This window comes from Rhineura floridana, chromosome 9 (genome assembly GCF_030035675.1).
Source record: "Rhineura floridana isolate rRhiFlo1 chromosome 9, rRhiFlo1.hap2, whole genome shotgun sequence".
Taxonomy (NCBI): domain Eukaryota; kingdom Metazoa; phylum Chordata; class Lepidosauria; order Squamata; family Rhineuridae; genus Rhineura; species Rhineura floridana.
The window spans coordinates 56,439,803-56,460,980 of NC_084488.1; the positions used below are offsets into that span (position 1 = coordinate 56,439,803).

The window sequence follows — 21,178 nt, forward strand, 5'->3', positions numbered from 1 at the left end:
CTAACTCCTGTTTGATTAAACTGGATGTTTTCAACAACTAGATTTAAATACTGGAAATGCAACACCCCTTACTTCATGTGCGATGGAAATGAAAACATATTGAAACTTATTGGAGACAAATTTTGGTTATAGCATCGCAAATCGTTTGTGCTTTGCTTTTCCTACCCAATATTCCTAAACCAATTTCCCAATATTTCCCCTAAATCTAATCAAGTCTTGTCCTAAAATCTTTATCATTTGCAAAAATCCAGTTGTAGTTTTATTTGTTCAACTAAGTCCTACTCAGAAGAGAACCATTGAAATTAATGAACTGAAGTTAGTCGTGTCTGTTAGCTTCAGTAGATCTATTCTGAGTAGAATTGGCATGGAATATCATCCAGTACTTTTAATTTATTCTTGCTGAGATTTTGTTGTTGTGAGTAGTAATAGCTGTATATGCAATGTAACTTCTCTTTAATCCTACCACCAAACACACACTCAGACACACACACACACACACACACAGTTTGATCTTTGAGTAACTGAATATCTTAATACTTTATTTTCTTCTTGTGTTATCTTCCTTTTTGTCTCTCTCTGTAGGATACCAACTGTATAATGTAGAGAAGCACTTTATTAATTACATATTACTGTGAATAAACTGTTACACAACATTACTAAGGCAGCTTCCTATTTTCCTGTGGCTTTGGTGTCATTTAAGCAGAACACATTAAAGCCTGAAGATTCCTACCCCAGTCTGTATGTCTGTCCTTATGAAATTTTGCACATTATTTCAGTAAGGGCTCCTCTACAGTATATGTTATTGTACTGTTGTGCAAGTTAAAAAGTGTTTAGTACAAAAACCCCTGCACCCACCTTTCTGAAATTTGGCAGGTTCTTACCAAAGGGCATCTCTATAAAGTGTGCTATTTTCATTCAAATTGTCCACAATACAATAGGACAGATGAACAATCCAGCCCCCCCACACCACCCCCACTCCATGTTAAGGATGCCCTTGCAGGAATCTATCTACATTTATCCTTCTGACAGTATTTGGCAATATTATTCCCTTTAGAAGGGGATTCCACTCAGAAATCAATGAAATTTTGCATTTGTAGTGTTTTTTGTTTTGTTTTGTCCCAGCGGGAATTTCCAAGAAAAAAACTGTTCCAGGAAAGCATACTTAAGTACCCATACAGAATTTTCTTTTGTATGAAATATCTCAAGAAATCAACTGATTTTTGCTTTTGGACCAATTTTTTTTGTCCCAACTAGTGGAACATGTTGGGTAAAAACTACCCTGTGGTGATTTTTTTTTTAACTGATGCAGAGAAGCAGACGTAACTGCCCTTCTTCTGGTGCCACACACATGGATTTGTTTTAGGACATTCTACTACACTGTGATACATTGGAATTTGCCTGGGATAGTAAAATGTCCAAACATACACACACAAACCTCCCATGCATGCAAGTTTCTTTACCCCTACTTAAGAGGATATTAAAATAAAGACTATTAGAGGATTACATACACACACTTGGAATAGGAGTTTGAACAATGTGGTTGTCCTGACTGAAATGGGATATTTTGCAGGGGGGGGGGATTTATATTTCCAGCTTCTTGGATGGAGGAGGAAGACAGTTGGCTCAGTAGGATATTCAAACAAGGAAGAATGCTATTTGAAAAAGTCTTTCCAGGGATATTAGCTTTGGATAATGACCATGTTAATATTTTCTGGAATACAGCCAAAATGTTCAAAGTTTTGATTGGAATTGTTTTGTTGTCTTTATGTATGGTTGATCTTTTTGTTTTGTTTTTAAAACACAGTTATTGCCTGCAATAATCAAGTGGATTTGCACTTGAATTCTGAATCCCTTATAAAACAACGTTACCAATTTTTCTGATTTGAAATAATTGTTTGCTGGCTGTTTGTGATTCCGAGAATTGCATTGGCCTCTAGCAATGGTAGCAATTTGAATTCTCTGTAGTCAGTCTCTATAATAATTTATTTAGCTTTAATGCATTCAAACGAAAGAGTTTCTCTCTTGCTTGCTTTTTTAAAACATATTTGCAGAAGTATGTGGCGTTGTTCTTTCCAGTATTATACGTTAGAAGCATTTTGTTCCACCAATTCTTACAATTTCATTCCAAAGTAAAATATATGGAAATCAGTCATGAATTACTGCTAATCTTATGCTGATCATGATCATTTGTGACAAGAAGAAATCTGGGAGTGGGGTGAGGGAAATCATAGGGGATGTTTTAAAGTTGTGGGGAAGGAGGTTAGAGCTTCTAGTCAATAGGCTGCTGCACTCCTTGTTAAATTTGCTGGAATCTGTCCATCCCTTTCTTACAGTTTTTGGGAAGAAGTGCATAAATCTTCCAGGCACCATCTGAGATCCTCATATTACTGTTAAGTCAATTTAAATATATAGTAAACATATTTAAACATAGCCTTTCCTTCCTGTTGTCCAAATGGTTACAATCATACTTCTCTCTCAACTTAGAACTCCTAGCTTTTCTTCAGCTGAGTATGCTCAACATTCATATATTTCCCCCAATAAACTGATAGCAGAGTCATGTAAATTATTTGTCCTTAAAGAGGAACCTTTTGGAGATTGTGGGGGACAAGTCTATAGGCTGGCATATTCATCATTAGGGAAATGATTTGTGGTACAGTATGTGGTAAAGAAGCTCTTAATTTTTTAGAAACAGATTTAACTATCTCTACAGATTTTGAGAGATGTCATGCCCACAGGTTACAGATCTTGATATTATGACTAAGTTCAGAGCATAAGAACATAAGAAGAGCCTGCTGGATAAGGCCAGTGGCCCATCTAGTCCAGCATCCTGTTCTCACAGTGGCCAACCAGGTGCCTGGGGGAAGCCCGCAAGCAGGACCTGAGTGCAAGAACATTCTCCCCTCCTGAGGCTTCCGGCAACTGATTTTCAGAAACATACTGCCTCTGACTAGGGTGGCAGAGCACAGCCATCATGGCTAGTAGCTATTGATAGCCCTGTCCTCCATGAATTTGTCTAATCTTCTTTTAAAGCCATCCAATCTGGTGGCCATCACTGCGTCTTGTGGGAGCAAATTCCATAGTTTAACTGTGCGCTGAGTAAAGAAGTACTTCCTTTTGTCTGTCCTGAATCTTCCAACATTCAGCTTCTTTGAATGTCCACGAGTTCTAGTATTATAAGAGAGGGAGAAAAACTTTTCTCTATCCACTTTCTCAATGCCATGCATAATTTTATACACTTCTATCATGTCTCCTCTGACCCGCTTTTTCTCTAAACTAAAAAGCCCCAAATGCTGCAACCTTTCCTCATAAGGGAGTCACTCCATCCCCTTGATCATTCTGGTTGCCCTCTTCTGAACCTTTTCCAACTCTATAATATCCTTTTTGAGATGAGGTGACCAGAACTGTACACAGTATTCCAAATGCAGCCGCACCATAGATTTATACAATGGCATTATGATATCGGCTGTTTTATTTTCAATACCTTTCCTAATTATCGCTAGCATGGAATTTACCTTTTTCACAGCTGCCGCACACTGGGTTGACATTTTCATCATGCTGTCCACTACAACCCCGAGGTCTCTCTCCTGGTCGGTCACCGCCAGTTCAGACCCCATGAGCGTATATGTAAAATTAAGATTTTTTTGCTCCAACATGCATAATTTTACACTTGTTTATATTGAATTGCATTTGCCATTTTTCTGCCCATTCACTCAGTTTGGAGACGTCTTTTTGGAGCTCTTCGCAATCCCTTTTTGTTTTAACAACCCTGAACAATTTAGTATCATCAGCAAACTTGGCCACTTCACTGCTCACTCCTGATTCTAGGTCATTAATGAACAAGTTGAAAAGTACAGGTCCCAATACCGATCCTTGAGGGACTCCACTTTCTACAGCCCTCCATTGGGAGAACTGTCCATTTATTCCTACCCTCTGCTTTCTGCTTTTTAACCAATTCCTTATCCACGAGAGGACCTCTCCTCTTATTCCATGACTGCTAAGCTTCCTCAGAAGTCTTTGGTGAGGTACGTTGTCAAAAGCTTTTTGAAAGTCTAAGTACACTATAAGTTCTTCTTATACTGACAGAAAACTTTTATTCCCATTTTAAATATGTCATAGTTCCATTGGGAAAGTCAACGACAGTTGGACATTTGCACTATCAACGTAATATCCTCATGTCCTAGGTAAGCCTTCCCCAGCCTGGTGCTCTCCAGATATTTTGGTCTCCAGCTCCCATCAGCCTCAGCTAGCATGGGCAGTGGCCAGGGATGATGGAAGCTGTAGTCCAAAATATCTGGAAGGCAGTAGGTGGGGGAAGGCTTCCATAGGGCATGACATTCCTCATCTATACTAGGCTATGTAACATTTAAAGGTATTGGAAGACAGTGCTGAATGGATTGTAATTTGCACCTGAAATTTGTTATGAATCCCATAATACTAAAATTTATATTTCCAATGTAAATTGAGTCTCGGTTTTATTATTTCAGTTAAAAGTGCTCATGTTAGAGGAAGGAATTTGTTGTCATGAGCTTTGTGATTGACAAGCTACATAAGCTTGTCCCAAATGAGAATCTTGGCACATGCTATGCACATCTATTTCTGTCTAGCTGTGTCCACTGCCTCTCTTGACAGGAACCTGAGACTTCCATCTTCTCCCTATTGACATTTCACTGAAAGAACTACTGCTTTACCATCAGCCTTTTGTCTGGAGACTGCTGTCTGGACAAGTCTCTCTTAAGAGCCCATCTTTGAAGTTTTGTAGTAAGTCAGGAGGTCAATATTGATTGATGGAAAGTAGTTGTTCAGGTCCCATCAGTGACTGAAATATATTGCCTCTGCAGATGTTCCTATCTTTTAACATGCCAAAAAAAAAGGAAAAAAAGAAACTGTAGAGCAGTACTAGCTAAGCCTGTGTTGCTGATTAAACAATACTATATAACTGGGGCCTGGCCATTGTTTATGCATGATTCTTGGTTCAATTCAAATACGAAGCTTAACAAGAAATCCTGTTAACATTGTGAAGTATTTAGCCAACCATTGTTTGTTTCATAAAAAAGCTATCATTCTATGCAGGGATTTAGCATAGCTCATGGTCTAGAATGAACAGATTAAAAGTAGCTTTATTTGTATATCCTTTTGTTGTAAGATTACAGTGCTGGGAGGGAGAAAGAGAAAAGGAGTCCCTTCTTCCATAAAACTTATTTCTGTCATTTGTTGTTTCTCCTAATACAACAATGGTAAGGAAGCATTTTGCCTTGGATCTTAAAATGAGCTAACTTAAGGATATTCACGGGAAGAAAGTCTCCCATCCCTTTCTTCCTCCTGCAACTACCCACAACCCCTAGGGAGCAAGAGGCTGCTGGAGGCAGGTACAGGTCTCTGCCCTTCTGTCCTTATTTTAAGATGAAAGCCTGATTTTCAGTGATTACCTTCTCCTCCTGAAACCCCCTGCACCTCTTCCCTGAACCACTTAAGAACATTCACTGCTGTCTGAAACATCATCAAAATGACCTTGCAATTGGATAATATTGGGGGGGGGGGAGAACTTCTCAGCATCTTTAGACAAGTCTGATCTCTTCAGATACTGTTCACACTTCCCTTTTACTATGGTCGAACCCAGGAATGGGGAACCTGAGGACCTCCAGATGTTCTTGGATTCCAACTCCCACCTGGCATGGCCAGTAGTCAGGGATGAAGTGAGATGAAGTCCATCAACATCTGGAGGGCCACAGGTTCCTCATCCTGGTCTAACCTGTTCAAACAATTTTGCATGTATCCAGTGTCTCCATGAACTTACTACTCTCGTTCTTCAATTTGGGTTTAGTACAGATTAGGGATGGATTGGATGTGTCAATTTTGGTTCTTGCAGTTTCTCATATTTCCTTTCTTCTCAGTTCTCCACATTTCTGCAGTGATTTGTGATTTGTGATTTTTTAAAAAAATCATTAAAATTCTTCATTTTAGGACAAATTTCTCCTAATGAACACATTTTTGTAGGCAGTTTTGACTAACGTATACGTTTTTGCAAGCAATTTTTCTTAATGTAACACATTTTGTATGTTATTTTTACTCATCTGTTCATTTTAATGCACATTCCCCTAATATATGCATTTTTGTAAACATTGGTTGGAGAACTGTATTGGAAAATTCAGATAAATGCAACTTTTGAAGAATGGCTGTGTTTCATTTGTTATCTTGTTTCAGAAAGTGCAAATTAGATAGATTCCGCTTTAAACGTTAACTGAATAGAATGCATTGGATTGCAATGGGGTGCAATCCCCAAACTTGCTGGTGCTGGGGGATTTCAACGTACATGCTGAGGCCATCCTCACAAGGGCACCTTGGGATTTCATGGAAACCATGGCTTCCTGGGAGCTGCACCTTTTTCCCATGGGGCCCACCCATGTAGCTGGTCATGCACTTGACCTTGTATTTGTCTCGGGAGAGGAGGGGAGTGATCTGAAAATGGGGGCTACATCTCTTACCCCCTTGTCATGGTCAGATCACTACTTGGTGAGAGTAGACCTTTCGATGCCACACACCCTCCGCAGGGGTAAAGGACCCATTAGGATGGTCTGCCCCAGGCTCTTGATGGAACCTGATGGATTCCTGAATGTGCTTGGGGACTTCATGGAGCCTGCAAACAGGCAGTCGTTCGAGACCTGGTGGAGGAGTGGAATAAGGCGATCACCGGGGCATTAGACCGGGTGGCTCCGAAATGCCCTCTCCCCCTGAATAGAGCTCAGACAGCACCGTGGTATACTCAGTGGTTGTGAACTCTGAGGCAGGAGGTGAGGCGGCTAGAGCACCGGTGGCGGAAATCTCACTCTGATGACGATCGGACACGGGTTAGAGTGGCTGCAGCCGCCTACCATGTGGCGATAAGGGCAGCAAAAAAGGATTTTTATGCTGCCTCTATTGCGTCCGCAGAGTGCTGTCCCAGAAGGCTGTTCCAAGTGGTCCGAAGCCTGGTCAGTCCAGTTGCTTCGGAACCTATGGAACATTCTAAGACCTCCTGTGATGAGTTTGCAAAGCACTTTGCAGATAAAATCGATCGTCTAAAGAGTGCAATTCCGCACGCTATGGATACAGTGAGCAAGCCAGAGTCAGCCAATGGTTCTCCGGTGGTGTGGGATCGGTTCCAGCTTCTTCCTTCTGATGAAGTGGACAAGGTGCTTTCAACTTTAAGGCCAACCACCTGCTTACTCGACCCTTGCCCGTCGTGGCTCATTATGAGCTGCAAGGACAGTCTGGGTGAGGGGATCAAGGTGGTGGTAAATGCGTCCTTGAAAGAGGGAGGCGGTAATAAAACCAATTTTAAAGAAGCCCTCCTTGGATCCCCAAGATTTGAACAACTTTCGCCCAATCTCAAACTTACCATTCTTGGGCAAGGCTGTTGAGCTGGTGGTGGCGAAGCATTTGCAAGCGCAATTGGAGGAAACGGATTATCTGGATCCATTTCAGTCGGGTTTCAGGCCTGGACACGGGACTGAAACAGCCTTGGTCGCCTTGGTGGATGATATGAGGAGAGTGTTGGATAGGGGTGAGTGCACCTTCCTTGTCCTCCTGGACCTTTCAGCAGCTTTTGATACCATTGACCACGGTATCCTTCTGGATCACCTGGAGGGGTTAGGCATAGGGGGCACTGTATTGCAGTGGTTCCATTCCTTCCTCTCTGATAGGCACCAAAGAGTAGCATTGGGGGATGAGGTTTCAGACCCTTGGCCTCTCACTTGTGGGGTGCCACAGGGCTTCATCCTCTCCCCGATGCTATTTAACATCTATATAAAGCCACTGGGGACTATCATCAGATTTGGGCTGCAGTGTCACCAATATGCGGATGACACGCAGCTCTATCTCTCATTTAAATCTTCACCGAGGTTGGCTGTAGAAACCCTATCCAAGTGCCTGGAACTGGTGAGTGGCTGGATGGGAAGGAATAAGCTGAAGCTGAACCCTGACAAAACCGAGGTACTGTTCGTGGGAGACAAGGGAAGGTTAGGGGATTTGGACCTGGTGCTCAATGGGGTACAATTGCCCCTGAAAGACCAGGTCCATAGCTTTGGGGTCATTCTTGACTCCCAACTGTCCATGGAAGCTCAGGTTTGGGCTGTGAGCCGGGCAGCGCTGTATCAACTTGATCTGATACGGAGGCTACGCCCCTACCTTCCCAATCATCTGCTCCCATCGGTGGTACATGCCCTGGTCTCCTCTCGCCTAGACTACTGTAATGCACTCTACGTGGGGCTACCCTTGAAAACAGTCCAGAAGCTGCAACTGGTACAGAACGTGGCGGCACACCTGATAAAAGGCAGCTGCCAGCAAGATCATATCACTCCAGTGCTAAAAGAGTTGCACTGGTTACCAGTTGCTTACCAGGCCCAATTCAAGGTGTTGGTTTTGACCTTTAAATCCCTATACGGTTTCGGTCCAGTCTGTCTAAAGGAGCACCTCCACCATCATCAGCTATGCCGCCCAACAAGGTCAGCCTCAAAAGACCTTCTCTCCATCCCATCAGTCAAAATAGCCAAACTGGTGAGGACTAGAGAGAGGGCTTCTTCAGTTGTGGCCCCCACCCTGTGGAATTCCCTCCCAAGTGATCTCCACCATGCCCCTTCCATGATGACTTTCCTCCAGGCCTTGAGGACCTGGCTCTTCAGGCAGGCTTTTGGGGTTGGCTAGATTTTATCTTTGTTGTTTTTAGATTTTTAATGTCTAGGTATTGTATAATAATAATAAAATAAAATAATAAAATTTTATTTGTTAGTCGCCTATCTGTCCGAATTAACGGACACTCTAGGCGACTTACAGCACCAAGATAAAATACAATAACAATCCAAAACACAATTATCAATTAAAACTAACATCAAAAACATCAAGTAATACAACAAGCTAAGCTACCCCAAAATTCCTATAGGCCTGCCTGAATAGCCGGGTCTTAAGAGCTCGGCGAAAATCCATCAGGGAGGAGGCATGTCGAAGATCATAAGGGAGAGAATTCCAGAGGGTGGGGGCCATAACCGAGAACGCCCTCTCCCTGGTCCGCACCAGCCTAGCTGTTTTGACCGGTGGGACCAACAGGAGGTCCTGTGTGGCTGATCTTGTAATGCGGCCTGATTGGTGATACTGGAGGCGGTCCTTCAGATAAACTGGGCTGAAACCATATAGGGTTTTAAAGGTCAATACCAACACCTTGAATTGGGCCCGGTAAACCACTGGTAACCAGTGCAGATCTACTAACACTGGGGTGATGTGATCCCGGCGACGGCTATGCTTAATCAAGCGTGCCGCCGTATTCTGTACCAGCTGCAATTTCCGGACCGTTTTCAAGGGTAACCCCACGTAGAGCGCATTACAGTAGTCTAAGCAAGAGGAGACCAGGGCATGTATCACTCGTGGAAGCAGATGCAAAGGAAGGTAGGGCCGCAGCCTCTGTATCAGGTGTAGTTGATACCAAGCTGCCCGGCTCACCGCTGAAACCTGAGCCTCCATGGACAGCTGGGAGTCAAGAATGACCCCAAGGCTGCGGACCTGGTCCTTGAGGGGTAATCTCACCCCATTAAGCACCAAGTTGATGTCTCCCAACCTTCTCTTGTCACCCACGAGCAACACCTCAGTCTTGTCGAGGTTTAGCTTCAGCCTGTTCTCGCCCATCCATCCACTTACGGACTCCAGGCACTTGGACATGGTCTGAACAGCCAACTCTGGTGAGGACTTAAATGAGAGATAGAGCTGAGTGTCATCCGCATATTGGTGACACTGCAGCCCAAAACTCCTGATGATGGCTCCCAGCGGCTTCACATAGATGTTAAATAGCATGGGGGAGAGGATAGAACCCTGTGGTACTCCACAATTGAGAGGCCAAGGGTCTGAAACCTCATCCCCCAATGCCACCCGTTGGTACCTGCCTGAGAGATAGGAATGGAACCACCGTAAAACAGTGCCTATTTTGTATGCCTATTTTGTACATTGCCCAGAGTGGCTGGACAGCCAGCCAGATGGGCGACTAATAAATTCAATAAATAAATAAAATAAAATAAAAATTTCTCCCCTATTCCTAGTACAAAAACATCTGGTAGTTGGAAAGGCAGTATATTCTATCCTCACTAAGGACACAGACAAACGGTCTGAATCACTCTCTTGTTTTTATTGGGCTTAGAAAGTAGCAGTAACAACTTCATAGGGGTTTTCAAGAAAAAAGCTGGACAAACATCTGACAGGGATGTATAAGGTGTCCTACCATAAGGTGAGAAGGTTAGAACAGGTAAACTTTAAGAGAGTTTTTTGAAGCTCAATTTCTGTTTATTCCAGGAAGGAGTTCCCAACTTTTGACTCCCAGTACTGTTTCTGACAGACTGTATAACAGCAGGAAGCATGCTTATGTCTTCTCTGCTACACAAACACTGATAAAAATGCCTGTCTCTGTCCCATGAGACTGGTGTGTATGTGGTGGGATTACGAATCACTTCACTGTAGGTTGAGTCTGGAAATGTGCTACATTACACTATCATATCCTTTTCTGTATTGGCCCAGGTTTTTTTATCACACTTACTGGGAAGAGGAGCTACAGGAGCTACCTGCAATCAGTGTTGTTCATTTTTTCCTCCAGACAGCTGGCTCAGAGATGTCTACCTTTCTGACAAAAACAGCTTAATTTTCAAAAAAGTAGCTGTTTAGGTCTGACACCTAGAAAACAACAATCCTTCTCAAAGGCAAGTCTGCCACTTCTCCTGTTTCCATTGAGCATGAGGGTAATTTACACAAACAACCAAAGTTATACAGCTACAAGAGCAGAGCTTGGAAAAGTTACTTTTTTGAACTACAACTCCCATCAGCCCCAGCCAGCATGGCCACTAGATTGGGCTGATGGGAGCTGTAGTTCAAAAAAGTAACTTTTCCAAGCTCTGCACAAGAGTGACTGTATACTATAGCCAGCATGGATTTTTTGCATTCTGCCATGTTAAATTGAAAATACCCCCATGCCATTCTGCTGTTTCTCATAAGCTTATTTCAAACAAAACATTATAAAACTTATAGTCCTGAACTCAGTAATTCTTGCTTAGCAATCCTTTAAATTTTCATGTCAATACACAAAACACTGCGTTCAAAGTATAAACTAAAAGAAAAAAATCCAGACCCCTGTTGGACTTTTTTTTCTGTCAGTGTCTCATAACGTGTTGAAATTAATTAAAAATCACCTATGTTCACAGAGTACCTATAATTTTAGTGGTGACCTTGCCCCATACTCTGACCTTCATTTTCTGCAGTTGAAAAGTTGAAAAGTGTATGGCTGATTTTTAACATGTAAGAAATTTAACATTGCAGGCATGATGAGTAAGAACCAATTGTCAGTGTTCTAAAAGCCAGACTCACAGTAGTTTGGCTTGGCTAATCAGATGGCCACAGCCATACCAGACATTTATTCCATTTTAAAAAGTCATAATTTATCCCAAATAATTCTGGGAAGTATAGTTTATGAAGGGTGCTTAGAGTTGTTAGGAGATTCCTATTCCCCTGACAGAGCTCCAGTGGCCAGAGGGATTTAACAGTCAGCCCCTCTTCTGGGGATTGTATCTTTGTGAGGGGTATAGGTGTCTCCTTGCAATTCTCAGCACCTTTCACAAACTACACTTCTCAGGACTCTTTGGGGGACTGTTTAAAGTGGAATAAAGGTCTGGTGTGGATGCAGCCAGTGATAGCTTTGGTTTAAATTTGGGTGGGAGACTACATGTGCCTGTTGTAGAATAAAAAGGTGGGGGAAACCCCCCAAAATAATGATACTTTCCTTTTGGAAAGGAAAGGGGTTTTCCCTCTGCCCAGTGCCCACCTACTCAATCTCCTCTCCTCCCTCCCTGTCTTTGTCCCCTCCCTCTCCCCTCCCCTTTCTTCCCTATCCCTTTCCTTCCTATCCCTTTCCTCCCTCCCCTTAACTTCCCTTTCCTCCCCCTCCCACAGGTCAGTTTCACTTATCCTAAGCATGATTGCACAGGAGTAAATCCCATTGAACTTAAAAAGCATGCAAATGATCAAACCTGCCCTCCCCTTCTTCTCCCTCCTATCCCCTCCCTCTTGCCCATTCCCTTCCCTGTCTTTCACCCCTCCTGTCCCCTCCCCTTTTAATCCCTTCTCCCTTCTCCTCCTACCCCATGGTCAGTTTTACCTATCCTAAGCCTGATTGCACAGGAGTAAATCCCATTGAAATCAATAAGATCAAACCTGTTAGCAACACTTTGCATAATTTACACTAAAAAAAAAAACTCCAGAAACAATTGTGGAATAATGGCACTGACTATTCTGCAAAGTAGTTTCCAATGGACATGAGGAGTGCCTCAGTTTGCACAAGATAAAACAGTAGGAGGGAAAATATATTCTAGGAAATTTCTAGGTGTGCTATATATTTTTAATTGACCATGTCAACTTTTCCTTAAGTGGAGTGGTTTAAGGATAGCAGGCTAAACATATGCATCTTGGGCAGGCCAAGTTTGTTTTTTACCCAACAGCTCAATTCATTGCTTAAGTAGCAACATATTGTAATCAGTTCAATTTTACATTGAACTGCAGTTTCAAATTCAACTGTTAATGCACCCAAAATAGTAATAGAACAGAACCTCCAGCTTGAAACACAAAAGGCTATCTTCACCATCATATCACATTGACCAATAAAAAGGCTTTGAAATCAATACAAATAAATTTGATACAGATTTCTAGGATGCATAATGAGAGAAATAAAATTCTCTGTAATGGTAGAAACAGTAGTAACAAACGAAAGAAGCAAAGTAAGAAGAACACCAACAAGCATGCAAAAGCTGTAATTCTCCATCTCTGGAGATGCAGTCCTGATTACAGGTGTTGCCACCATTCACTATATGCTCAGAGGCACATGTTACCAAATTCTTCCAAGCTATACAGAAAGTGGATTTGACTGTGAAAGACCAACCCAAATTGTGTCGGCATTTTGACAAATTTGTAGGGCAGTACAATATCTCAGAGAGGAGGTCAGATCTCCTGCCCCTCTGGTGCATTCACTATAGCTGCCCAATTTCCCTGCTTTTTATATCTGTTGGATATAAGTACGTTCTTTAACTGCAAGGGCTTTTTTGCCTATTAGTGAATATTTTTTCTAATTTGTAAATAACATCAAAGCTATGTTCATATGTACAAAGCTCCCTGTGCAAACAAAAGGGTACATTCAGAACAAAGACTCTTGTATAAGAAATGCAAACTAAACCTCTTCAAAAATGAGGCAAACAGTGCTCAGTAATATTTTGTATATCTAGTATGAATGTCTGGTGGGGAACCTGTGGCCCTTCTGATATTGCTGGACTACATCTCCCATCATCCCTGACCATTCACCATGCTGCCTAAGGCTGATGGGAGTTGCGAGTCCAATAACTTCTGGGGGGCCACATGTTCCCCACCAACATACAGATGTAAAAAAAGGTTTGTTGCCCTGTATTACACATGGATGTGGTTTCTGTCTCCAAAAACAAACTAGATAAAATTTTCATAGTGCAGATAAACAATATTTTCCAGCCTATTTATGTCCTTTAGGCTTTGTTCCAGGTTTTGACAAGTTTTTTTTTTAATTGACACTGTAGAAATATATATATCTAAAATTCATTTTAACAATGCAATTCTATACATGACTACTTGGAAGTAAGCCCCATTGTGCTGAGTGGGGCTTATTCTGTGGTAAGTGGATATATATAATTGCAGCCTAAAACAGGTTTACTAAAGCTGTATTCCCTAAATATTTTGATTTATATTTGAGTTCAACTCATGGCAGAATATTAAATTTCATCTGTTCTTTTCTACGTATGTTAAAAAGATGTTAAGTTTCTCCTTAGCTGAATCTGAACAAAATGATAGTGGAAAGTGAAACTGACATTATACCCTAAAGAAGGAGCAATAAAAGGAAATAAAAATCATATGCAATAACACTGTACCTTTCTCACAAATATATAAAATGATACTAAAACCACATAAGAGCAAAAGGTAAAAATTATCCCATCACGGTACTCTTTTTTTAAAAAGAGTTTTATGGTCTTCTCGTTAAGAGATTGAAATTTGCTGTAGATTATATTCAAAGGATGGTTCTATGTGAGGAGGTGATTGCTTTTAAATTACATTCTAAATAGGCAAACAAAATGAATACAGCCTTAATGTAGTCTTAATTCTATCTAGCGAGCTCCAGTCTGGATAACGTTCGTTAGTTTAGGCTCAAAGGGGTGTTTTGTGGCTGCAAGTGAATAAATAAGTAACTGAATGTGGAGGCTCAAAATGTACAGTTAATTAAAAAAGCATATTTGCCATTATGCATTCTGTGGAATATGTTTCTGTTTAAATATTTTATCATTTGAAATGTAGTATATACAAATGTTCATATATTCACTTTTTTCTTTCTCATATTTTTTCCAAAATGTTTATTCCGCTTTTTCTTTTCTCTACTTGTTGGGTAAGTAATGAAGTCTTGAAGAACTGGAATTATATCATGCTATTTTCCCTGCCATATCCACTTTTGTGCAATTGAACCTTTAGAAAATACTGAGTATGGATTCAAACATCTGTTGTTGTCACTTCTTCTCTTTCTCCTTCTCCTTCTCCTTCTCCTCCTCTAGTCCTGGAGGAAACCTTAGCCTTAGCGAGGTCTAAAGGGGGAAGGGTGGGGTGAAATGGATAAAGCCCTAGACAGGTCTAAAGGGGGTGGGGGTGGGGAAATGGAGGAAGCCTTCACCAGGTCTAAAAGAGGTTTGGTGGGTGGGGAAATGGAGGGAGACTTAGCCAGGTCTATGGGGTTTGGTGGGAGGGTGGCTTAGCCAGGTCTACCTGCCCCAACTATTTTTTGCTCTCACCCTATGTGCCAACTTTGACAGGTAGGTGGGGCAACCCTCCTGTCAAATCCTGTGACATCATGTGACACCACATCAAAAGTGAAGATGTGAAAGTGGATCCCATGTTACAGATTGGGAGTCAGAGTTGGGTCTTGAGCGTGGACCAGTTGAAGATCACTGATATAATGGTTTTGTGAATAGTATGATTCATTTTATTTATTTATTTTTTAAATTTATATGCCATCCTTCCTCCCAGTGGGAGCTCAGGGCAGCACATTTTGAGATCACAGCCACTCATGACTTTAGCAAGTTTCCCTAAGCAGACATTTAGCTACGCATGGAAAGCAAACATGGAGCTGCTGACAATATTTCAGAAAGTAATTTAAATATTTGAGCTAGGTATCTTCCTTCCACCTTTTCTCTGTTGCAGTAGTTGATGTCTTCATATCTACCACATAGGGACTGACCCACTCATCTTGGGAAAGTTTTTCTCAAATGTAACATAGACTCCAAACTGATATCTCACTGAAATTAGAGGCTCAGTGAAGTCCCAAGGCAACTTAATGATCTGATGGATTGTGCCCTCAGAAATGTCATAAACCCAGCCTTGGTAATAAAAAGTACAATGCACACTTCTTCCTGCTACATCTTGGGCTCACATGAACAATGGCTCAGTGCTGATGTCTGGCTCAATGTCCTTGTCAAAGACAGATCTGGTCTACTATAATCTTTAAAAGTTCCCCAGCTCACTCAGGGCCACCATAGACAGTTGTTATGTCCTACTTTTGACAAAGGGAATTAGTCAGTGCTGAAATTGCAGGGCTGCCAGAGGACACCTCCTTAGTGACTGTTTTTTGGGAGTATGGTTTGGTAAAAACTGCAGAGATAAACTTATTTATTTTATTTATTTATTATCATTATTTTTACCCCACTCTTTTTCCAAAACTGGAACTCACGGCAGCTTCCAGATAAAAGAACACATATAATTAAAAACATGCAAAGGTCTAGATTAAAATACAACTTACATCTCCCCTCCCCCCTAACTTCAGCACTAGAGTTAGTTGCTGATTTGGGACACACATCTTTTGCTTTGTTTTTGTACTTAAAAAAAATACTTCACAAGAGAGGCACATGGGAGTTTCATGCTGATATATAACTAAAATCTTGTCCTTTTCCTTGCCAAAAAAGTGCTTTTAAAATATTCAATTATTTAGCTTTCACTGATGCAACAAAGCTTCCCACCCCCAGAGCTAGTGAAATGTTTGTTTGATGCTTTCTTCTGGAAACACATTAGATAAATGTGCTATCTCTTTAATTGTACTAATTACAAAGTGCTCTCTTAATTTGGCTAAAAAGAGCCAGTTAAGGATCTTTGCATGTTCATAGATGGATGTTCTACCCCCAATTGAAAGATTAATGCCTGTCTTACTTGAGACTAATTTATTATTTGAGCAATAATGAAGTAACTCAAAGCTCTTTGTGGCTCCTTTAGGCCACTTGTCACACAACATTTATTGCAGAACATTTCCCTTAAGTATAGTAGGGCTACTCTAATATGGATCACTATCTTTGTTATTTGGGTGGCTCAGTCTACTGAATGTTCAGCACTTTTGAATTCAGTCCCACTGATTTCAGTGGGAAGGGACACCCTGTGTTGATCTATTGAGGCAACTTGCAAACTATGCTTTGCAAAGTTATAGGTTCTCATGCATCTTATCCCTCCCTGTCATGTATGAATCCCACTTTCCTTCTATGGTTTTCTTTAACCATGCTTTAGTGTTATAGTGACATTGGTATGGTCATGGTTAAAGCTAGCTAGGATTCCTTTGTAACCATGGTTTGAAATTGATTACTATTACCAAAGAAGAATTATGAAGGGCCTCTGGTTAGTTTTATCCATATTTGCAATAATATCAAAGTAACATTAAAACATGATTAAATCACACAGTGGAAGAGAAGGGAAATTCCCATGCAAGAAGGAAGTGGGGAGCAAGCACAAGTCTGTGGCTCTTATGTCTGAATTGGGTCAAAGTGTTAAGCATATGATTACATCTATTAAAAATAAGTGGAAATCAAATTATATACCATTGATTTAGGGCTCTTGTAGAATACCTTCGTCTCAAAATAACCACCCAATTAGAAGGGGTTAAATTGGGGAGGGCATTTTGCCAATTTTCATTTGGTCAATATTCAGAGTGGTTGAGAAGGGAGGCAAGGTTGCGCGTGTTCCATAGAGGTATGATTTGAGCCAGCTTCCTATTTCCCCTCTTCTATTTCCTATTTCCCTTGCTTGTGGAAGGGAGCACACTGTAGCTTGTCTAACCAGCCAACAAGAGTTCTTCCAGCTGTTGGCTGCTAGGCACCCAGCAGCTAAGCAGCCACCATTTCCAATTGCCAGGAAAATGCTTGACATACGGGTTAGAGGATGGGATGAGGGTAAGGCAATATTTGGCTTCTAGTTGTTGATCTGAGTTATTTTTAAATATAATATACCTCTCTCAAATAAACAGTAAAAAAGCAAACTAAAACCAGCACAAATTATTCTTAACACTGTTTGTCTTTGCTGTTGTGAACAGTCCATCTCTCATCATATTTGGTTATAGTTACTGTCAGTTTTACAAATCTTTTACATACTGCCCAGAAGATTAGACGTATCAGCTATTGACTGGTAGGAGCATAGCCCTATCGTCTGTTGGTTTTCACAATCAAGCTACAACTCATTTGCAGCAGATCAGTCCATAAATGATGGCCAAACTCTGAGCCAGTTCAAATGTTTGCAGAAGCACATTGTACAACCATACATTCCGCAGTGTCATATTAGCAAACTTGCACATCATGAGAAAGGTTTCTAGCTTATTTTTCTCTTTGACAAACAACTTTTTGTGTCCAGGAAAAATCTGATACAGAGAGACTTTCAAAAAAGCAACCCTATCCCTGTGCGACATGAATTTTCAGATGGTGCAGTTCTGTCAGAAGATTGAACAGCATGCCCCACTGAACACACTACTCATCTTTTAATATCAAGAGACTGAAACAGAGAAACATATGGCAACATATTGTAGAATAGATGTAGTGGACAAGGGTGAAGTCACAATGGGAGAATGTTAAATACATTAAATACGTTAAATACATTAAACTATACTTGCCTTCATTTCTGCAAACCTGTTTTTTTGGGGGGAAGGGATAGAATTATATTGCATCACAATGGGATCTGGCTTTTGCAATGAGATCTAAACTTAAGTACTGTGAAATAAGTTCCATTAATACCAAAGGGCTTATTGCCAAATAAATGTGTTTAGGATCAGGTTTGAGGTGTTTTAGAATCAATTTTCAGATTATCAAATAATAAATGACAGAGGTGGATATAACTGAAAGTTTTAAGGGTAGATCCACAATGGATGTGTTAACTAGGGGTATAATGATGGCACCAATGTTTATTGTTTATAGTCTGGCCTATCAAGTATAAAGTAGGGGATGGGGCAGGTCTAATATTAATATCAAAAGATCCTTGCAGGTCAGGAGAACTAAACCCTCTGGCACCTTACCTCCTTGCAGCCCATTGTCTTTCTTGAACTACCCCATCCCACCAAGCCAAGCTCTAACACTGGATGTAAACCAGGCTGAAAGAAAAGTTCCTAGGCTCCAGAGTGATGGACCACCAAGAAGTAAGATGGAGGGAGATCCTAGCATCCTAGTTATGTGCTCCTTTTGATTTAAAAATGGACTTCCTGACCCTGCTTTATGTACGAATGGGAAAGAATCTTGAACAAACCACATGGTTGTCATCATCATGTAATGGAGAATTTTATATATACATACATGTATAGCTAATGGGGAATTCAATATACATAAATAATAAGCAAAATATATTCTTTTATAAAGATATAAAGGTTCATAACATTTTAATAGTTTACTAGGAAGCCAGGCCCTTTTCTCTTTGGAGCTGTCTCCCCTGACTATGCTTGTTTGTTTGGAATTACTTGTACTCAAAGCAATTGATAACACTGTGCGGAACATCCCGTATCCCTAAGACTGAAAGAATTGCAGTAATAAAATGTGTAGCTAAATTGCTTTGCTCATTAGCTGGAGGACCCAGCTCACTGTGAAAATGTACTTTGATGTGAAGTACCGAACATTGCCAAATTCACTAGAACATGATGAAGAAAGTACAATATACCTGTACAAATGCCTGTGTAATACTGTCATGCCTATGTCAGTGTCTATGTCATTCTGATGTGTTAAATCCTGATTGGTAGATACCAAAATCTTTGTACTAAAATGTATAAAAACCCCAGGCAAACAGTGCCTCAGAGCAGTCCCTCTTGGATACTTCCTGGACGTGTCCTGGGGGACTGACCTTGCATATGCTTGTTTTATTTTTTTAATAAAAGCCTACCCTTTTGCTTCAAGCCTGTCTCAGAGATTATTATTTAAGGGACCCCCATTAAAGAACCCACAGGAGAAATACAAAATTCTCCAACACATGTCTAATTTGACCAGAAAGAATTATCTAGAAAAGTGTCCCCCTTATCAAGAAAAGTGTCCCCCTAAAACACAGACACACACACAAACACACTATGTATGTGTTGATTCAAAAGGACACTGCAATAATATTGACAGGGTGATCAAACATTTGACAATATATTTAATCTACTGTTGAAGTTAGAGTGCCATGTTCCTTTCTTTTAAAATCTTTTCATGTTAAAAGTCTCTCCTCTTACACAGCAAATACTTGTCAGTCAATCTAATTGAAATGTCATGCTGACCTTTTATTTGGAACAGTTATACTTCCTGCCTTCATTTGGAAATTATTTTGCCTTTGATTCAAATTAAAACCTTAAAGCTACCAGGGTATAGAAACCCTGCATGCTACTTAACTTTAAATGCAACGTATCTTTTACAGAAGTAATTCAACTGAGTCTGCCAGAAGATCAGAAAATAAGCATCACTTCAGCAACAGTAGGACAAAGTGCAGTTCTAAGTTGCGCCATTCAGGGGACCTTGAGACCTCCCATCATCTGGAAGCGGAACAATGTCGCTCTGAACAACTTAGATTTGGAAGACATCAATGTGAGTGATAAAGGACCCTCAAGTTACTTAATAGAGTCATTATAAAACCTTTGCCATACAAACCAGAGCAGTAGCATTTGTCAAACTGACAACTGTTCCTCATTATTGTTCCTCTTTATACCCAGGAGTGACTTCTTGTTCAGGTCAAAGGGTCACACTGGAAATGTCTCTTGAACTTAAAAAAAAGTTTCTATTTGCAGATAGAATATAAAAATGCAAAATATAAATTCTAGCCCATTGGCAATAGAGATGTTGCATTTCTGATTTAAAAAAATGGAAGGGAAGACATAAAGAATCAAGGGTAAAGAAACAAATGGATTCACCTCATAGGATCAAGTAACAACTTGTGCAGTTTGAGAGCTGGCCTGGCTGTATTCTTCCTGTTACTTTGTCTTTCTGCTTTGTATGGTTTTTCACTGTGTGGATGTTATTCTTGTCAAGTGAAGAAGCATATCTTTATTTTAATCTGGGTATTGTTAACTCTAAATCATTCTTCATCTAGTTATAAAGATGAAATGGTCAAAGAAATCACAAGATTTGACAAAATAATAAAGAACTCATTGTTACTTGTGATCAGGACTCCTGATGAGGCCATACTCCATCAGGGTGGCTCTCTGCTATTCTCTGAAGACTCCTGCTCTTCATCCTCTTTGCTGTCACTGCCTGTGTTCACCTTTCATCTCTGAGCGTGCACACAATATCAAGAGTGGAGAAATACAGCAGCACCCTCCACTTGTGTTCTCTCTCTGGGTGACTGTATGGAATGGCCCTGGATAGAAAAGGGTAAGCAAGTGGGCAGTAGTTCCTGGAGAGAAGGAGGTTACACAGAGGGCACTTTCCCCACCCCCAAAAAAGCTTGAATAGCTACTGCTTTTGATGGTAACAGCAATTCTCAGCTCTGTGTGGTGCTCCTTCCAGGCTCCACTCCCCAGTTTGGGGTTCCCTTACTTTACCCTAGGAGAGTTGGGATCAATGGCTCGAAACTTCCTGCTGCTGATCTTTCATAAGTCATGTAGCACAGGGTGGTTCACTACCATAGTCAGGCTTCAATATAAATGTTCTCCAGCCTCTCAAGTCCATGCATAGATTTTTCAGGGGTGGTGGTTAGAGCTCTTCTAGTCTCACCACACCTTACTCTGGCCATCTCTACTGCATTTGTGGCTCTTTTCTGTATATTCAAAAGTTTTCACACCAGGTTTTATGACTTTTCTACCCCTGCTGCATCACTGAGCATTCTAGCCTAGCATCAGTTGTGAATCATCTGGGACATGCGTAGCTGA

The 21,178-nt window shown here is 40.8% G+C and overlaps 1 protein-coding gene across 1 annotated transcript in view; it reads left to right on the plus strand.

The window, feature by feature from the left end:
* Positions 1–21,178, plus strand: part of FSTL5 (follistatin like 5) — a 591,837-nt gene that overhangs the window by 400,625 nt on the left and 170,034 nt on the right. Inside the window, exon 7 of the mRNA XM_061583858.1 lies at positions 19,732–19,898. Within this exon, the coding sequence (XP_061439842.1) occupies positions 19,732–19,898 (167 nt within the window). The remainder of the gene's footprint in view (positions 1–19,731; positions 19,899–21,178) is intronic.